At 45.5% G+C, this 18,448-nt stretch overlaps 1 protein-coding gene across 1 annotated transcript in view; it reads right to left on the reverse strand.

Annotated features, from left to right (window-relative positions):
• Nucleotides 1-18,448, reverse strand: part of SCAPER (S-phase cyclin A associated protein in the ER) — a 156,715-nt gene that overhangs the window by 35,538 nt on the left and 102,729 nt on the right. The window contains exons 25-26 of the mRNA XM_063142209.1: nt 14,731-14,854; nt 837-1,063 (exon numbers count right to left, since the gene is read on the reverse strand). Of these exons, the coding sequence (XP_062998279.1) occupies nt 837-1,063; nt 14,731-14,854 (351 nt within the window). The remainder of the gene's footprint in view (nt 1-836; nt 1,064-14,730; nt 14,855-18,448) is intronic.

Raw genomic sequence — 18,448 nt, forward strand, 5'->3', positions numbered from 1 at the left:
CTTCGTATGCAGAATTTCCCAGGTTCAACTTCTGCCACCTCTAATTAAAAGGATCTCAGCGGATGCTAGGAGTACCTGTTTGCATTCTCTTCCCCTCCTTATTGTTTTACTATGATTTTATTAGATTGTAAGCCTATCTACTGTTTTACTCTGTACAGCACCATGTACATTGATGGTGCTATATAAATAAATAAATAAATAATAATAATAATAATAATAATAATAATAATAATAATAATAGGACATGGACAGCCATGGCCAGACAGAGCACACAGCGATTTGCAAGGTGGATCCATTTCCTGGCAGTTCAAGAGAGATTCGTATTTATTTATTAAATACATTTATACACGCCTTTCTGCCAATGCACTCAAGGTGGTTCACAGTTGAAGTCCTGGGCTGCTATTTAATAAAGATGAAAGAAGAAAGAAAATGGACAGAGAAGAAAGAGGAAAACCAGCAAATTCAGGTACCATGGGCATCACATGAGACATGTCTGAGAGGAGGAGAAGGAGAAGGAGGAGGAGGAGGAGGAGGAGGAGGAGCCAAATGGTACTTGGTCCTAGCTGGGCCAATGAAGGATGAGGCTATCAGTGGAGTCTAGTCTCAACCGCTGGCGCAGCCAAGTAGAACATGTTGCGGATGGAAAACAGTTCTGGCAGAGGTGGAGACCAATGGCTATTGGTCCCGTCCCAGCCCAGCCAATGGAGAAGGCCCTTGCTGTCTTGTCTCTCCCTCAGCGGCAGCATGGTGGAGACACTTCTGAGAGAGGAGCCGCCAAATGGCAGATGGAACCAGCCGGGTTGACGGATAGAGGATAAAGAAAAATGCTTTCTTACCTGATGAGGTCTTGTATCCTATTGTTGAAGACTTCAACTTGGGAGGTCTTGTTCTTTGTCTCTTGCATTAATTTTGGTGCACAGATCTGATTGTTTCCATAAGGTACACTGGAGATTAGACACCCAAACACCATAGCCACAATTCTTAGAAGTCCAGTTGTTAGACCTTCAAATACTTGCTTGTTTGCAGTTCTTCCTAAGGTCGAGTGGTCATCTGGAACATAAACCTACAGACACACAAACAAGCCAGAATAAACGCACTGCAAAATTCCAAAAACAGCACCCGAAATTTCTCTAATTACATTTAAATTAGACACTGAATTGAAAAGGGCAAGAATGGAGGGTTTCATTTATGTGTTCATTCATTCATATTCATTTTATTATTAGGGTTTTGCTATTTTATTGTTTTACTCTGTACAGCACCATGTACACTGATGGTGCTACATAAATTAATAATAATAATAATAATAATAATAATAATAATAATAATAATGTTTAGATGCTGCCTTTTTCTGTTGCAAAGAACTCAGGGTGACTAACATGGCCCTCCTCTTCTCCGTTTTATCCTCAAGTGACGGTTACCAATGTGAATGGCTTTAAAAGGGGGCTAGACAAATTCCTGGAGGAGAAGGCTATCCATGGCTACTAGCCCTGTTGGCTATGTGCTACCTCCGGTACGTTGGGAGCCTCATGACAGACAAACTGCTTCAGTGGTGAAGCCCCTCCACACATTCATTTAGCCCGGACAAAGTATGAAGAAAGGACTACAACGCTTGGTTTTCACATTGGTGGTCTTTGGTTGTTTGAGTGGTTTGTTGTTTGTTTGATTCTATGTTCTTACCCAATTAAGGCAGGGGCATCTCCTGCATACTCCAGAGCTCTGGATTTTTGCATTTTAATAAAAATATCTTGGCATGGATGCATTAAAAACAGCTACACTATATTGGCCAAGTTCTAAAATGTGCCTAAGAGATTTAAGATGCCATCCAATGCATGTTTATATTCCCAGCATTCCCTCTTATTCCGTTAAATTGTGTGTGTGTGTGTGTGTGTGTGTGTATGAGAGACGGGGCGGGGGAACCTAGTGTTTGTCTTCAACCTGGGTTCTGGACATGGTTTTGTTTTCCACATGTCCAGCTAGAGGAAGCTGCTGAAATGTTTGTGGAGCCAGAAGGAAGGTTCCAGAACCGGCACAACGTGGTAACATTTATTCCTCTGGGACCTTCAAACCAGCATCTGTTCCACTCTAGAGACAAGTATCTCCGGCTGAACATAAAATGTACGGAAGTTTAAATACACCTCACTGTCTTTCCCTAGAAACAGCTGTTCGGCCACTGTGGGAAGCAGAACTCTGCACTACTGGGGCACAGAACTTCAGCAGGCCCAGGAGCCAAAGCCACCCCCCAGAGTGCCCCAACTGCCCTCCACACACATCCCTTTCCCTCAACCACCCATTGTTTGGTGGCTTCTCTACTTTTGCACAATTCCCCTTCCCCCCCCAGATCCTGGGAGGTTAAAATGCCTCTCCTAAGGCTTGGTTGCTAGCAGTAAGAGTTTTAGACTAAAATATGGAGGTATTATTTATTTATTTAATTTAATTACATTTATATACCGCCCCACAGCCGAAGCTCTCTGGGCGGTTTACAACATTTAAAAATAGTAAACATTAAAAGTATACAATTTAAAACACACACACACACACAAACACACATAAAAAACAGTATAAAAACAACAGTATCCATTTAAAAACAACAATTGTGGGGCCCATTAAAAACAAACTTAACGTTGTTAAATGCTGTTAAAATGCTGTTAAAAATGCCTGGGAGAAGAGAAAAGTCTTGACCTGGCGCCGAAAAGATAACAATGTTGGCGCCAGGCGAGCCTCATCAGGGAGATCATTCCACAGTCGGGGGGCCACCACTGAAAAGGCCCTCTCCCTTGTTGCCATCCTCCGAGCTTCCCTTGGAGTAGGCACTCGGAGGAGGACCTTAGATGTTGAGCGCAGTGTACGGGTAGGTTCATGTCGGGAGAGGCGTTCCATCGGGTATTGTGGTCCCAAGCCATGTAGGGCTTTATAGGTTAAGACCAGCACCTTGAATTGGGCTCGGAAACATATAGGCAGCCAATGCAAGCGGGCCAGAATCGGTGTTACATGCTCAAACCTCCCTGTTCCAGCCATCAATCTGGCCGCCGCATTTTGCACAAGCTGCAGCTTCCGGACCGTCTTCAAAGGCTGCCCCATGTAGAGGGTATTGCAGTAATCTAATTTGGAAGTTACCAGAGTATGGACAACTGAAGCTAGGTTATCCCTGTCCAGATAGGGGTGTAGCTGGGCCACCAACCGAAGTTGGTAGAAAGCACTCCGTGCCACCTAGGCCACCTGAGCCTCAAGTGACAAAGATGGTTCTAGGAGAACCCCCAAGCTACAAACCTGCTCCTTCAGGGGGAGTGCAACCCCATCCAGAACTGGTTGAACACCCCCCATCCGATCAGAGGAACCACCCACCAGCAGCATCTCAGTCTTGTCTGGATTGAGCTTCAGTTTATTAGCCCTCATCCAGTCCATTGTCGCAGCCAAGCACCGGTTCAGCACATCCACAGCCACACCTGATGAGGATGAAAAGGAGCAGTAGAGCTGCATGTCGTCAGCGTACTGATGACAGCGCACTCCAAAACTCCAGATGACCGCACTCAACGGTTTCATGTACATGTTAAACAGCATGGGGGACAAGACCGATCCCTGCGGAACTCCATACTGAAGAGTCCACGGGGCCGAGCAATGTCCCCCAAGCACCACCTTCTGGAGCCGTCCTGCTAAGTAGGAGCGGAACCACTGCAATGCAGTGCCCCCCACTCCCAACTCAGACAGACGTTCCAGAAGGATACCATGGTCGATGGTATCGAAAGCCGCTGAGAGATCAAGGAGAATCAACAAAGTCACACTCCCCCTGTCCTTCTCCCGACATAGGTCATCATACAGGGCGACCAAGGCTGTTTCCGTGCCAAAGCTGGGCCTGAAACCCGACTGAAATGGATCCAGATAATCAGTCTCATCCAAGAGTGTCTGGAGCTGGCCCGCCACCACCCGCTCAAGGACCTTGCCCAGGAATGGAACATTTGCTACCGGCCTGTAGTTACTAAGATTTTCCGGGTCCAAGGAAGTTTTCTTCAGGAGTGGTCTCACTACCGCCTCTTTCAGACGGTCTGGGACCACTCCCTCTCGTAGAGAGGCATTAATCACCTCCTTGGCCCAGCCAGCTGTTCCATCCCTACTAGCTTTTATTAGCCAAGAGGGGCAAGGATCCAGTACAGAGGTGGTTGCGCGGACCTGTCCAAGCACCTTGTCCACATCCTCGAGCTGTACCAACTGAAACTCATCCAAGATTACAGGACAAGACTGTACTCTGGACACCTCACTAGATTCACCTGCTATAACACTGGAGTCTAAGTCCTGGCGGATGCAAAAGATTTTATTCTGGAAGTGCCTAGCAAATTCATTACAGCGGGCCTCAGATGATTCTACCGTGTCCTTGGGACCAGCATGTAATAGCCCCCGGACAACTCTAAAAAGCTCCACTGGGCGGCAAATTGAAGATTTAATAGTGGCAGCAAAGTATTGGTTTTTTGCTGCCCTCAGTGCCCCTGAATATGCCTTACTATTGGGGGTATTTTTTGGCTCTGCCCACTTTGCCTTTGGCCACCAAGCATTGGAACATGGCTGCCAAAAGCGTCCGTGAAATGAAATTCACCCCTCGGGCTGAGAGCCATCCTGTAGGCCTGCTGTTCCAGATGCACCCACTGCCTGATCCAGCAGGGCTTCCCTTACGTTCTCCTGGTCTTCATGCAGCCGCCCAACTAAACTTTAAAAGGGCCTCATTAATAAAAAGGATGGAGATAAGCAGAAGGGGATGCGCCTCCATGGTAGGCTGTCAACCTTGTCCAGAGCTGGGTGTCCATCTGGGAGGGAAGGAAGGCAAGTTCTCAGGGGAACTTTGAATGAATCAAAAACTAACAACTCTGTTTTCTCAATGCAGAAATTAGGGTAAAGCTAGTCAATTTCGCTGGAAAACTCTTCTAAACTCTTCATTGTATGACAAGTGGAACCATAAAATGCAGTTGCCCCATAGTTTAGTGCCACATCCCTCTCAGTGGGAATACGGTAACACTTGGTGACAAAGAACAACATGCAGATTTTTTTCATTATTCATTAGCTCTGTGCCTTGAGTTGGTACTTAAAATTCATTGTAATAGTCTGTTCCTGGTAGTGAGCCAAGCTAGGAAGTGAGAAGTCTTCAGCTACTTATGCAAGTTCAGTTGAAGAAAGAATATTATGTTGCTCCAGTAATTTACACAGACTTGAGTAATTCATGCCTAATGATTTTGACTGTCTACCAAAGTAGATGGATTGTAGTTAAAACATGTGCACCTATTTAATTAGCAAGTCGGATGCTACAATTTGGAAGCCATTAACATAACCGGCGCTGCCTGCAGAACCTACATATCCCAGCCCCCTTTTTCCCCTGAACAGTTTTTGGCTCAAACTACACAAAATGCTTTGAGATCCACAATCAATATCCCAGCAGTTTTTTTTTTTATTATGAAAACTAAGGAAGGGGTGTGGATAGGGGGCTGCAAAGTGGACTCCTGAGTCCCTGCATTTTCTCCCCATGAGTAGAAAAGGAGAAGGTCCCCCTTGACTGCACCCCCCCCAAAAAAAACAGCCAATAAGAAAAGGGATTAATCACACACTTTTCTAACAGAACATGATTCATTTCTGTGCCTATGGGTTTGATTTAGAGTCGTCTATGTATAATAAAGTAAACCCACTGAAACCCAAGAATAAACCCATTGAAACGGCATCAATAATCTAATCCATTTATAGACTGCTTACCTTATCTAAAAATCTATCTTGAAGTTGTTAATCAATGGGAAATCAATGGGACTTATGTGAATCATGTCTCACTTGCTCCATTGATTACAACGAGCCTACTCTAAGCATGCCAAAGTCTGGATCCAATCTAGAATTCGTATCTGCGTACACATGCAGATCAGTTCAACAGGGTTGCAAGTCTGCCAGGGGACAGGGTCACCAGCAACAGCATGCTCAGCTACACCACCACCACCACCACCACCACCACCACCACCACACTACTTGTCAAATAGGCTGCAGGTGGGCTCCCTAGTTCTGCATAATAGTAATAAACCTACCCCCAGTTTGCATGCTACATTTCGCGCCTTCCCTTTGCTCTCTCCGCAACCCTACCTATGCAATTTGTGCGGGGAAAGCTGCCACATATTCCATAAACAAAGCAGAAGAGAGACACGCAGCGAAGCACAAGACGGCGCCCCTCCCATTCCATGCCTGAGAGCTAGCTAGACTGGCAGCTCCACGATCCATCAGTGGCCATGGGGCAGCCGCCTCCTCCTCCAGCACACCTGAAGCAGCAGGCGAGCCGAGGACAGGCCGCTCTCTCCTCCAGCACCTTGCTGCCACCTCCCAGCAACAAACGCGTGAAGTGACTGGCTCAGTCTGCCCAACGGTAGGGCAGGGCCCTACTTCAGTGTTTCTATCCTGGAACCCAGGAACATGAATGTATCTCTCTTTTCCAAACAGCAACTGTCACTCTAGTATGTCTCTGGTCTTTAGGCGTATTTTAGTCCAACCAACACTTCTGATAGGAAGAATTTCATTGAGATTTTATTACGTCGCTCCCATTGGATACCGTTTTGTATGCGTGATTTCTAAGCAGAAATACATGCTTACGAACGATTGTGGCGCTGTGGCTGAAGTGAAGAGATGACCTGTTATCTAGGCTTTTGTAGATGTAGCTTAAATGAGAATCGATGGCTGGTGGCTACTAGCCAGCAGACGCGTTCCACGTGCTCAGAGGTGAAGAGAAACAGTTTGCCGGTGTTCAAATGTAGCCAGTGAAGGACTGTGACTGGAATGTTAGTGCAAGCGGGAAAGAGGAATGTTGTGGAAGAGCGGGCTCCTTGCTCTTGGGCACCGTGGAGATACACGCCAGTTCCCCAATACTCAACTTGCATATCTGTAAGCAAACTGATAACACAAAAACGCCGTACGCCTCCAATCCTCTCTCTTCCCTGTCCTCAGAAAAGGCTGTTCTTTGAACTTCCTTCTGTTCAGGGAGGTTCGAAGCAATACATTACCTTGAGTCTGGCCTTTCTAAAGTGGAGTTATGCATTGTTTTGGCATTAGCATGAACCAACCTGTTGAGAGGAAGTACTTGTAAGAAGCTCACACACCCACCATTTAGTCTTCCTATCTTAACCGCTGGTGTCTCCACTGCTGGGGTTTTTTTTGGTGGGGGTGGTGGTTTGGTCAAAGCATAGAATCTTAATGATTATGGTTTTCACTGTGTTTATCTCTAAAAGGCAGCAGAGTGAAGCTGTTCTGTATTTGGAAAAGCTTCACAACAGCTTCATTAATATGATGAACGTGGCAATCCGATTGCGCAGAGCCTCGCTGAGCTCTGGATGCAATCCGATGCACATGCACCAGGGAGTAAAGCCCACTGAACTCAGTGGCTCTTACTTCTGAGGAGACACATCGGATTGTGCTGTCAGTGGGACTTACAACTGGGCAAATATGCTTGGAACTGGTTGAAAAAGAGTCCTTGATGCAATCCATATTTTAAAAGCATCCCTTTGAAACTAGAGAAATCCCAGAGTATAGAACACAGAATAACGGACTCAAGTTACAGGAAGCCAGATTCTGGCTGGACATCAGGAAAAACTTCCTGACTGTTAGAGCAGTATGACAATGGAACCATTGACCTAAGGAGGTTGTGGGCTCTCCCACACTAGAGGCCTTCAAGAGGCAGCTGGACAACCCTCTGTCAGGGATGCTGTAGGGTGGATTCCTGCATTGAGCAGGGGGTTGGACTCGATGGCCTTGTGGGCCCCTTCCAACTCTGCTATTCTAGGATTCTATGACACAAAAAGAACTTGGGTTTAATATTTGCATTAAGCAAGAGATAACACTCCAATGGAAGAAGAAATTCCCCACTTGCATTGGCTCCAGAGATTTTGACGCTTACTTCTAATGGAAAAATTGAAACAACAGTTGCGTGCAGGTAACATTCCACCTGTTTATCTTGTAAATGCCATTGATGCTACATTCTTTCTGCATGTCTTCACTGACATTACAAACCCTCCCATTTGTTTGGTTTCATAGGCAATTGTTTTGCTCTTCCGATTTGTAAAATGAAAAATATTTCAATAAAATATAGCTTTTAAAAATTCCTTTGGCATAGAATTGTACGAATGTGTTGTTCGTCTATCGAGGAAACTGGAACATCTGCGAAGGAATCCAAACTACTGAAAATTTGGTTCTCAGCCAGGAGTTCTACCAACACCATTCACAGAGGGAGCCGGAGAAGCTAAGGTGGAAGGAGCCGACGTTATATCATGTTGTGCCACATTATAGTGATCAATTTTAATGAACACCTCATAAAATAAATTCCTTTAGGCATTTTGCAATAATAATGACACTCCAAATAAAACCAACAATATAAAACTAATAAAAATGTCAAGTGTTTATATCATGTTGTTGATATCACTTGTTGATAACAGGTATAAAGAGGTAAAACCACACTGCAGGGACTAGGATAATAAAAAACAAAAATAATAAAATATTAAAATCCTTTAAAATATTGTAAAAGCCTGGGAGTACAGGAAAGTCTTAGCCTGTAACGGGAGGGTGCGGCTGCACTCATGTCCTGCTTCTGGGTTTCCCGTGGGCAGCCGGTTGGCCACAGCGTACACAGAACGCTGGACCGGATGGGCCCTTGGTCTGAGAGAGCGGGGCTCCACTTATGTCCTGATATCCCCCTTCAACCCCCCCCCATCTGCTCTAGAGGATCTCTGAACCCCTGAGAACAGATTTTGAGGACACATGTGGGGAAGGGGGGGCCTGTACAGGGCAGGGAGGGGAATAGCGTGCTCTGCAGCTATTTCATCAGCAGGAAGGGTTAATTGGATACAACCCAGTACAATGAAATTCAACAGTCAAAATCCAGCACACAAAACAGGGGTGTTCATGCTACAAACCCAAAGCTACTCCACATGCTAGAATGCTCTCGGGTGTGGGAAAGACGTCTTCAGCAAGCCCTGAGGCGAGGTCAGAAGGAGCTCTTGGCGAGCCTCTCTGGGGATAAGACGTCCAAGAGTGAGGGGCTACCCCTGAGAAGCCCCAGCTGGGAGAAGGGCCGCCAACGAGTGGGGATTTGCTTGACAAACGGATGTTTGGTAGAGCAGGAAACTCTGACCTAAGCCACAGTCGCCTCTGCTCTTCACAACTGGTAGAATACTGAACAAATGCACTATGGGCTGTGAGGGCGCCCTGGCAAAGGAACAGCGCCAAATCACTGACCCACATGAGAGGGAAAATAGCCGAAACACAAGAAGTCGCCCCTTCCCCACAGCAACATCAATCCCTTTTCTCCACTATCCGAGTTACAGTGCTCAGCTTTGAAGTGTGTGTGTGTGTGTGTAGGAGCTGGAATGTCCCTCTTGACGGAGGGGCCCTGCATGGTCCAGGGGCAGAAGAAGAGCCCCCGCTCCGCACGCAGGAGGTTCCGGTCCCGGCAATGTCCTCAGGCAGGGCTGGAAAGACTGCTGCCTGAGACCCTGCGAAGCCTTTGCTGCTGCCAGCCAGTGTCGACCATACTGGGCTAGGCGGACCAAGGGCCGGACTCAGTGTAAGGCATAGCTCTGTGTAAACTTTAAAAATCCCAAACCAAAAATGGAACAAGATAGTCTGGTTGTACTTTTATATTGTGGTCTTAAGCTTCCATGTCTTATATTTTTGGCTGTAACTTATGGTTTAAATTTTTGTGAACTGCCCAGAGAACTTCGGCTATTGGGCAGTATAGACATGTAATAAATAAATAAATAAATATTGTGCTCAGCTTTTCGCCTGCAACATGTGAAACACACACACACACACACACACACACTTTAGCCCTGTACATGAAATTTATGGCAGACTGAAGGGCAGAGCAGAAATGTTAGAAGGGGTCTGCTAAAAAAAAAATCCCCCTAGGTTTACCTTAAGTATCTCTTGGCTGCCGCCACAGGATAATATTTTGTGACAATTTTTCCTCTTAAAAGCAGAACCGGCGTCTCGGTAGGATGCCCTCAGGGGACATGTACTCAGGGGTGTTGTACACCTTGTGCTGTTATCTGTGATCATTGCGTTCCTGAACCCCGGTTCTGTTGTGCTGCTGTGGTTTCTGTAGACAGAAAGCCTCTGGGCTTGCCCAGACAGAAACAGGTTTGGAAAATGGGGCACTTCGGGAGAGTCTGTGTAGTAAATACAGCCAGCTCTCGCTGGCTGGCTGGCTCTTCCTCCCCGCACGAAATGGAACAATTAAGCGAGGAAGCTGGGAGCTGCTCCCTAAGGTGGGTGGTCTGCCGAGGTCAGGTTTGAGGCCAATCACAGGGCAGTGGAAGGGGAGATAGAGCTGACTGGCATTACCTGGCTGGGGACCAAACAAAGCTTTTGGCTCCTGACAGTTGCAGTCCTCCAGCCTTAAAGACAGAAAGCAAGAAGAAATAACCCAGAGAAGAGCCCAGGCGAGCCAGCCGTCCTATGCAGCCCCCGGTGGTGCTCAGTCAAACATAAAAGTGCCATTACATGGACCAGGAAACTTGTTTCTGTAAGGGCGTAAACGCCAAGCCATCATTTATTCAAATCAGAAATGGGACACGAATGTCTACGATCAAAAGCAATTGATGTGACAAAATGCAGTGGTAAACAGAGATTCCGTCTCTTTAGCTTTAAGATTGTTTTAAAGAAAATGGTCCAGAGAGAAACTTACCCTAGAACGCCTAGCAAAATGCTCAGTTTATTTACTACTATTGTTAAACAAAATGTATATCCAAGGTGGCTCACATTAAAAAGGCCACCTTGAGTGCCATTTTTTTTGGTAGAAAGGCAGGGTCCAAGTAAAATAAAATAAAACCGGAATGCACCTAACTCCTACACGTGAAGCCCAGAAAGTGCCTCTATTGAGAGAAGCCCGTGTGGGACAGTGGACATCAGGACATCAGAAGAGCCCTGAGGCTGGACCAGACCAAGGGTCCATCTAGTCCAGCACTCTGTTCACACAGGGGCCGACCAGTCTGGGTCAGAGCGTCAGGCCAGGACTGTGAAGACCCAGCCTCAAGCCCTTACTCAGCCCTGAAGTTCGCCCGGTGTGGCTTTCTCCTTTTCAGCCTAACCTACCTCGCAGGTTTGTTGTGAGGATGCAGTTTGAGGGGGAAGGGAGAAAAGGCACTGCATACGCCGTCCTAAGCTTCCTGGAGAAAAAGAAGACAAAGAGGCAATGTTTCGTAGGGGTCAGAGTGTTGGACTGGGACTCGGGAGACCTGGGTTCTAGTCCCCGCTCGGCCTGGAAGCTCACTGGGTGACTTTGGGCCAGTCGTGGACTCCTGCCCTACCCTACCTCACAGGGTTGTTGTTGTGAGGACAAAATGGAGAAGAGGAAGATAATGTAAGCTGTTTTACAAGAAAAAAAGGGGGAGGAGGCTGGATATACATGCCATAAATAAATAAAATAAATGTAATAAATAAATAAATAAAGGGATGTCTTATTTCATAGGGCATAAAAAGAAGAAAAATGCTTTCTTGTAGGGAAAAAAGGTTTTAAATAACTATGTTTTTGAGATTAACTCTATCCAAGTCAAAATGTATTGCTGTCATGTATGTTCAGAATCCAGATTTAATTCAGGTACTGCATGTAGAGGCAGTGAAAGCAAGAATCCAGATATTTTGCTTCATTTTGTTTCTTGGTTTAGGAAAAAATGGTGGAAACATTTAATCCGCGGTTACATTCTGAGGGGGGGGGATCCTTACTGAACGAACAAAAGCCCCTAAGACTGGGCTCAGGGTGCGCTCAGGTTGCTGGCTTGCTTGCTCAGCTTGTTATTTTCAGGAGCATTTGGAAATGCTCCTTTGATCTACCTGAGAACACCTGATTAAGAAATTAATCTGTCATGCCCCATAGAAGTTATTTTTAAAAACACAAAAGAACAGGTATTGAAATACAGTACACATTCTTCCGCACCCTCAACTTAAAACATACACTAAAAAACTTCTAATGTAAAGGTTTCGTCATGAAATACAAGGTTTATGCATGTGTCTTTCTAGGAACTGAAAAAAAATCTCTTTGCAGAAATGTTAATAAATCACTGTAAATTTGTTGCGACTCAACGGCTAAATAAACTATTGGAATTAACCATTTAAGCTTGCCATTCAGAAGAGTGATCCTCTCTTACATCTGTTCAGTTCTTTCCTTCACAAAAATATAAACATGGTCAGCTCAGTGGCTCAATTCATGCCAAGGCCAGCATTTTCACCAACTTGATTCGTTAGACTTACACTTCAATGACAACTAACCGATTCGTTAAAAAACTCACACATATTCCGACAGATTGTTCCAAAGATGCTTTCCTCAAAAAGTTTCGAGTGGAGACTGCTTTGTCCACATAGCTAAGCCTGCAATCCTCTACACTTTTACCTGGGAGTAAACCCCACTGAAAACAGTGGGACTTGCTTCTGAGTAAATATGGACAGGTTTGTGTGATTACAGATACTGAAAGGCTGCTGTACTCAAGTGATGAGATGAAGCGCAAGTGGATCGTTGTGGCCCAGAGAACTGGGTCATTCTGCTAACGCAAAGGATGCTGTGCTGGCGGAAACCAGGTTCCGAACTATGCGCAAAGGGAGGATCCAGCTAAAGTCCTCCCTGTGCAGCTGCTGGGGCAAGAGGTTGTGCAACCACTTCCACGGGTGGGCCATGTGCTCCATTAGTGCACGCTCTGCTTGCACAGTGCGCAAGTGCAACTGAAAGGTTCCTCAGAGCTCCGTTGGCGCTATTTGAGTTTGCGGAATGACGTTGCCAGATTCCACCCTGAGTCAGCAGATCACTGGAAACTCCCCAAGCCCCAATCTCTGTTGCTCGCCTTTGGAGACAGTCGTCAGGACCCACTGCTCTGATATCCAGGCATGAGCAACACGATGAAAAATCGGTGTCCTAGGCCCACGGGGGCAGGAAGTGGCCAGCAGTCAGTCCTGCTTTCATGCTTGTTGAGGGAACCATTTTTTTTGTAATGGGAAAGTGTTGCCTTTCAATCTAAACCACCCTTTCCCAGTCTGGGGACAACCTCTCACCACCCCCAGCCATCACACTGGCTGTTGGTTATGATATCTTAGTGCTCCCTGCTTAAAATGTGATAACATTGGCAAAGGGCAGGTAAAATTGACTCAGGGTCCAGATTCGGCCTACCGGCTGCCTTAAAACTAGGGCGCTCCTACTTTGGAAATGGTATCTGTGCTGCTCCTTAGCCCTCAAAATGTCCCCAGCAGCACTCCTGAGGGACCATTATATGACAGGGATGCTTCTAACTATCACAGGTGAGCGATGGGGAGCTGTGGCTAAAACGAGCATTGCCCGACCTCAAGTCTGAAACTCCACTTGAGTCTCCTTAAAACGTTTGGGATGGGATGGCCATATTCACCTGAGGATGTGATGAAATGTGTGGCTCCTCAGAGCCTGCCACCACCTACCAAGGCAAAGCAACAGCTGAGAGTTCTGAGGGGAGGAAGACCCTAGCTTTGAACTTTGGAAGAAGTCTGTCTCCTGCTGGCTGAGACAGAAACACCATCCGGTGCGGAACAGCATCTAAAACAGGGACAATGAGGAGCTGGCTCTGCAGGACTATCGAAATGGAAAGGGGAACGCTTTCGGCATCAGGATTAATTCACTGCTGACGGATTTCTCTTGTACTTCAACCACACAAACTAGGGTCTCGCACATGCAGCACAGAATCCTCAACCCTATTGTGGCTTTCTGCATCAAACACAGAGAGCACTAAATGGAGGATACTTGGAATTATACATCTTGATTCCCTGGGGGAAAGTGCTGGAGGAAAAGAATGGACACCCGACTACGGAAAAGCAGAATTTACAAGTTGCGTTCAGGTTTCTTTTGTCTACCCAGCGAACCTCTGGAGGATCACCCCTTAAGTGTTTGTCAACTGTCCTATGGCTTGTTGATTCTAACAGTGCAATGTAAATTATTTAAGGCACATACATAACTTTTCAATTAACAAACCGCTTGGCTCATGAAAACACACACACACCATTTATAAGTAGCAATCCTAGACTAAATATCTCATGATGAGCAGGTCAGTATGAATTAAAAATGAGTTTCTAATAAAATATTTAATGACATCTGAAATTAAGCGAAAGTTAAAAGTTTTCCCATTAAAACGTTTCTGTCTTTTTTAACTTGACTCCCAAAACTTTGTTTAGATCCACATTGGGGTATGCATTTTTTGGTAGAAAAAACAACGCCAAAAAGAACACAAGAACTCTTTGGTTTAATTCCAAGGCTGAAACTACATGAAAGGATGACAAACCGACGACGCGTGTAAACTTGGGCCTGCTCCGATCACGTCTAAAAGAGAGGAAGGCTGGGCTGGTTTTGGGAGCTAAACACGTCCCTCCTGCCCACTCCTCCGTTCCCTCCCCAAACGTCACTTTCCTCCTAGCTGGGTTTTGAGAGGAGAACTGAGCCCACCTGGAATGAAACTGACTGGGAGTTAACGTTATGGGGAGGAAATGGGTGGGGATGGAATGGGGGCAGTTCCCGTCACCTACACGTCCTTTGGCTCTAAAAGTTGGACTATACAAATGATTGGGATGCGCCTGGTGTTGCGGTCTGAGCAGCTCTAAGGGGCATTTTACAGAAAGATCTGGATGTACATGGTTCAGCTATATCACCTACTTACGTTCAGTCCCTAAGCATGACTTCCCAACACTATGGCATTACCATGGTTCATTCAAAGTTAAAATCATACGTACCATTAGCTGGTGCATCAGCAAGTCCATCAAAAAAGAAACCTTGTTGCTGAACAAAACGTAGGTGCAGTTTTCCACGCAGTGACTGCAGGCCAGGTGGTAAGCGTTTATCGTACTGCAGAGTGACCTAAGAGATAAAATGAAGTTTTAATCGTCTTATTGGGAAATGGTCAAATTGTTCTGGGAGAGGAGGAGACAAATTGAAACTGTCCCCAACAAGGCTGCTGTGCCACCGACCCCACCAGATGCAGCCAGGTAGAATGAGGGCATGATCTGCAGTGCACACAGCCCAAGAAAGCACCCTAAAATTTGACTGTGTAAATCTTTATTCTTTACGATTATCACAGGAAGCAGGGTTCCTACATTCATAGAGCAACGCAGGCGTCTCTTTAAATAATTTGGTTCTTTCTGTGACAGGTATCGTTATGCCTGTCCAACGTAGTCTCAGCAACTGCTCTGTGGCCAAATTGTATGCATGAACCTAAAATAAATACTTCGAACCTGAAATATCCCCAAAAGAGTAACCTCTTTTGCTCAGAGCACAACAAGATAAAAGTGTGAACCACACAGGCATCCGTAGGCCAGAAGTCCTTCAAATGACACATTTCAAAATATATCCTTATTGAGAGAATATCTGCAAATTAATACAGCTGAGCTTTTTGACCACCGTCAAAACTGGACTTTGTCAATCACATTCAAGCATCTTTTACAAGAAATCTAGCATTAAGGGAAGAGTCAATCAATGGCCCACATCACCGCAAAATCTTCAGGGATGAAAGACACCACCTTTCAGTCTAATAGACAACACTCACCTGGGGTGAGTTTCTGAAGGCATTGCTGCATTCTCAAACATGCGCGGGGGGACCAAGGTGTGACCAAAGAGGGAAGCAAAATGCACCTGAAGGATTGTGAGGAATGAAAAAGGCCATCAGCAGAGCCTCAGAGGCGGACGGGACGGAGACCCTCGAGTGCAACCTCCAGGGAGCCATTTACACCTCTTAGGAGTGTGGAAAGAAAGAACACAAAAACTGCATGCAGCTGGGTACAGTTATAAATGACTATACCAGGTGTCAGAATGCAGTCAAGCAGGATAAATTGTGATGTTATTGTTGAGGATTACTGGCCTTTGGCAAACTTTGTTTCCTTTTCTGCCATAACTTACACATTTCATGGCACTTCTGTGCTCACCCCATGCAAAGGCTGGCAAAGTCACAGCAGCTCCTTCGCTGAAAAGGCTAAAATTATCTAAGCCAAAGGAAGGGTTGGCAACTGGCAGCCGACAGGGTGACTCCTGCCCATCTACCTGTGCAACCCTCTCCATCCCATTCTCTCCCCAGATTCCTTTGAGGTTGAGAGAGGGACAGATGCACGAGAGGCTCGGCAGCACCAAGCAGAGCAGGGACCCTCTGGTGTGGGCATCTCCCAGTCTGAGCCCTTCTTTCCAGTTTGCAGGTGAGTTAACCACCCCCTTTCCTGCAGTCCTGCACAAAAGTGTAAAGATCCAGGAAGAAAGCCTGAAATCTACAGATGCTTTTTGATTAAGGGCGGGTCAACTGCACATCAACAAACCCATAAGCAATAAGGATGTCTAACATGCTTTATTTTCAGTCAATCAATCAAATCAAGGCTATTTCTCGAAGTCCATTGATAATAAAGCACACACCCCTCTCTCTCGTTTGCTAAACACAAAAACTAAATGTTAAAACAGATAAATGTCTTTTTAAGAATAATTACTAGTGAAAATGTTTTAATTCTTGTCTTGAACGAAATTCCATGCTCTTTAGAAATATGATGATGATGATGATGATCTTTCAACGATGATTAAAAACTTACTTGTTTACCCTGGCTTTTCCCAACCATGAGCTTGTTTTAATATTGTTGTGCTTTTATAATGATACATTGTTTTATAATGTCTTGTACACTACTTAGGGATTTTTTTAAAAAAACGGGAAGCAGTATATCATTATTTTCAAAGAAGTAAACAGATATACCTGCTGTTTTATTGCAATGGTTTTATTGCAATGGTTCTAAAGGCAGATGATACAAGCATTCGTGCCCCGAAGTGGAGGAATCTCAAGACAGACCGAACCATGAGCGACGCTGAAACAAGGCTTCCTACTTCATGGTTGCTCACAGGTACCGTTATGTCAGGGTGGGGTGGGAGGAACCCATGTGAAGTTCCAAAGAGAAAAACAATTTGTCTGAACAAAGGAGACATGAGCAAACTGACGGCCCCTTATTTTTCACTACAACATGAAGGGATTTAAAAACTGGAAGGAAATGGCGACCATAAAACTTTGTTAACTACAGATGGCCATAATTAGAATGCATTTAGAAACGTCCGTAGCTCAGGTCCAGATACCCCGTTCTTTTAATTCAGAATTTGAAGTGTCGGTGGTGGAGCAGGGCCCCCCAGGTGCTTTGCAGAGTTAAATGGCAGATTGAAGTCAGCACAACCAATTTCTTTATTTTAATCTTATTAAGGGAACGACAGCTGTCAACTGTCACCATTGCTACACGAGGGCTCCCAGACAAGCATTGGAAGGTTTTATGTATTAAAGCAAGATTTGTTTTTAACTTCAACGCAAAGGCTTGCAAAACTTTCAATGTTTTTGTTGTTAACGGCGGCGTTGCCTATTTTTCAGACCCCACCCCCAATAGCACCCCTTTAAATATATCCAGAATACAAAGAAGTTACTATTAAAGCTGAATGTAATACGATTGTTTGGTGATGAGTGTTGTTTTAAACTTTTCCTTAGGCCCCCTAAATCAGCTTTAAAGTCATGTTAGATGGCATATATACTCCGCCCCGCCAATCTGTCTGACACATGATTTGCATTTATAATAAATCCCAATAAACTCCCGCTGACTTTTCAAACGAAACAGCTGCGAGAAACTATTAAGGAAGCTGTTTTACCGTGTGTTTATGGGCATGATGGATACAATGCCATAGGACAACACGAAATGGGAAGGTGGAATGTTTCCCATGCAAGAGGGTTCCATGGCCGGTCCCTGGCATCTCCAGATAAAAGGACAGGTGGCAGGTGACAAAAATGCCCTTTCTCTGCTTGAGGCTCTAGGGCAGCTTGTCTTCCCCAACTGGGCACCCATCGGATGTTTTGGACTTCAACTCCTACTAGCCCCAGTCAGCATGGCCAGCTGGTCAGGAATGCCCAGAGTTGGTAGACCAAAACATTGGAGGGCACCAGGAAGGGGAAGGCTGTGCTAGAGAGCTTCTGCCAGTCAGAGTAGGCAACATTGGACTGAACAGAGCAATAATGTGACCTGCTTAAGGCAGATTCCTCTGCTCCTGCAGCATCCTAACATAAAAGACATTGCATGGAATTCTAAGCGACCTCCAGCAGAGCAAGGCGTCGTCATCTTCTTGCCAATCACAGAGTAGCACTACTGAAGCAACATCCGTCCGAACCGCCTCAAGTGCCACGGAGCCTTGTTCAACCTGGTGTCCTCCAGGTACATCGGACTACAACTCCCTCCAAGCCAGCATGACCACCAAGTTGGGAAGGCCGCTTACATACATGGACAAGCTACTGTTTTTACGTGCCTCAGATCAGTGGTTTGTAGCACTGGTGGATTTTTTAATATAGATCTCTATCATCCCACCTACAGTATTTCCCTGAAAGGGAACAAGATGTTGAACCAACTCAGAAATATTTAAAACAATCTTAATAATCCAAATTAACACAGACGCAAACAACAC

Source organism: Elgaria multicarinata, chromosome 16 (assembly GCF_023053635.1).
Source record: "Elgaria multicarinata webbii isolate HBS135686 ecotype San Diego chromosome 16, rElgMul1.1.pri, whole genome shotgun sequence".
Classification (NCBI taxonomy): domain Eukaryota; kingdom Metazoa; phylum Chordata; class Lepidosauria; order Squamata; family Anguidae; genus Elgaria; species Elgaria multicarinata.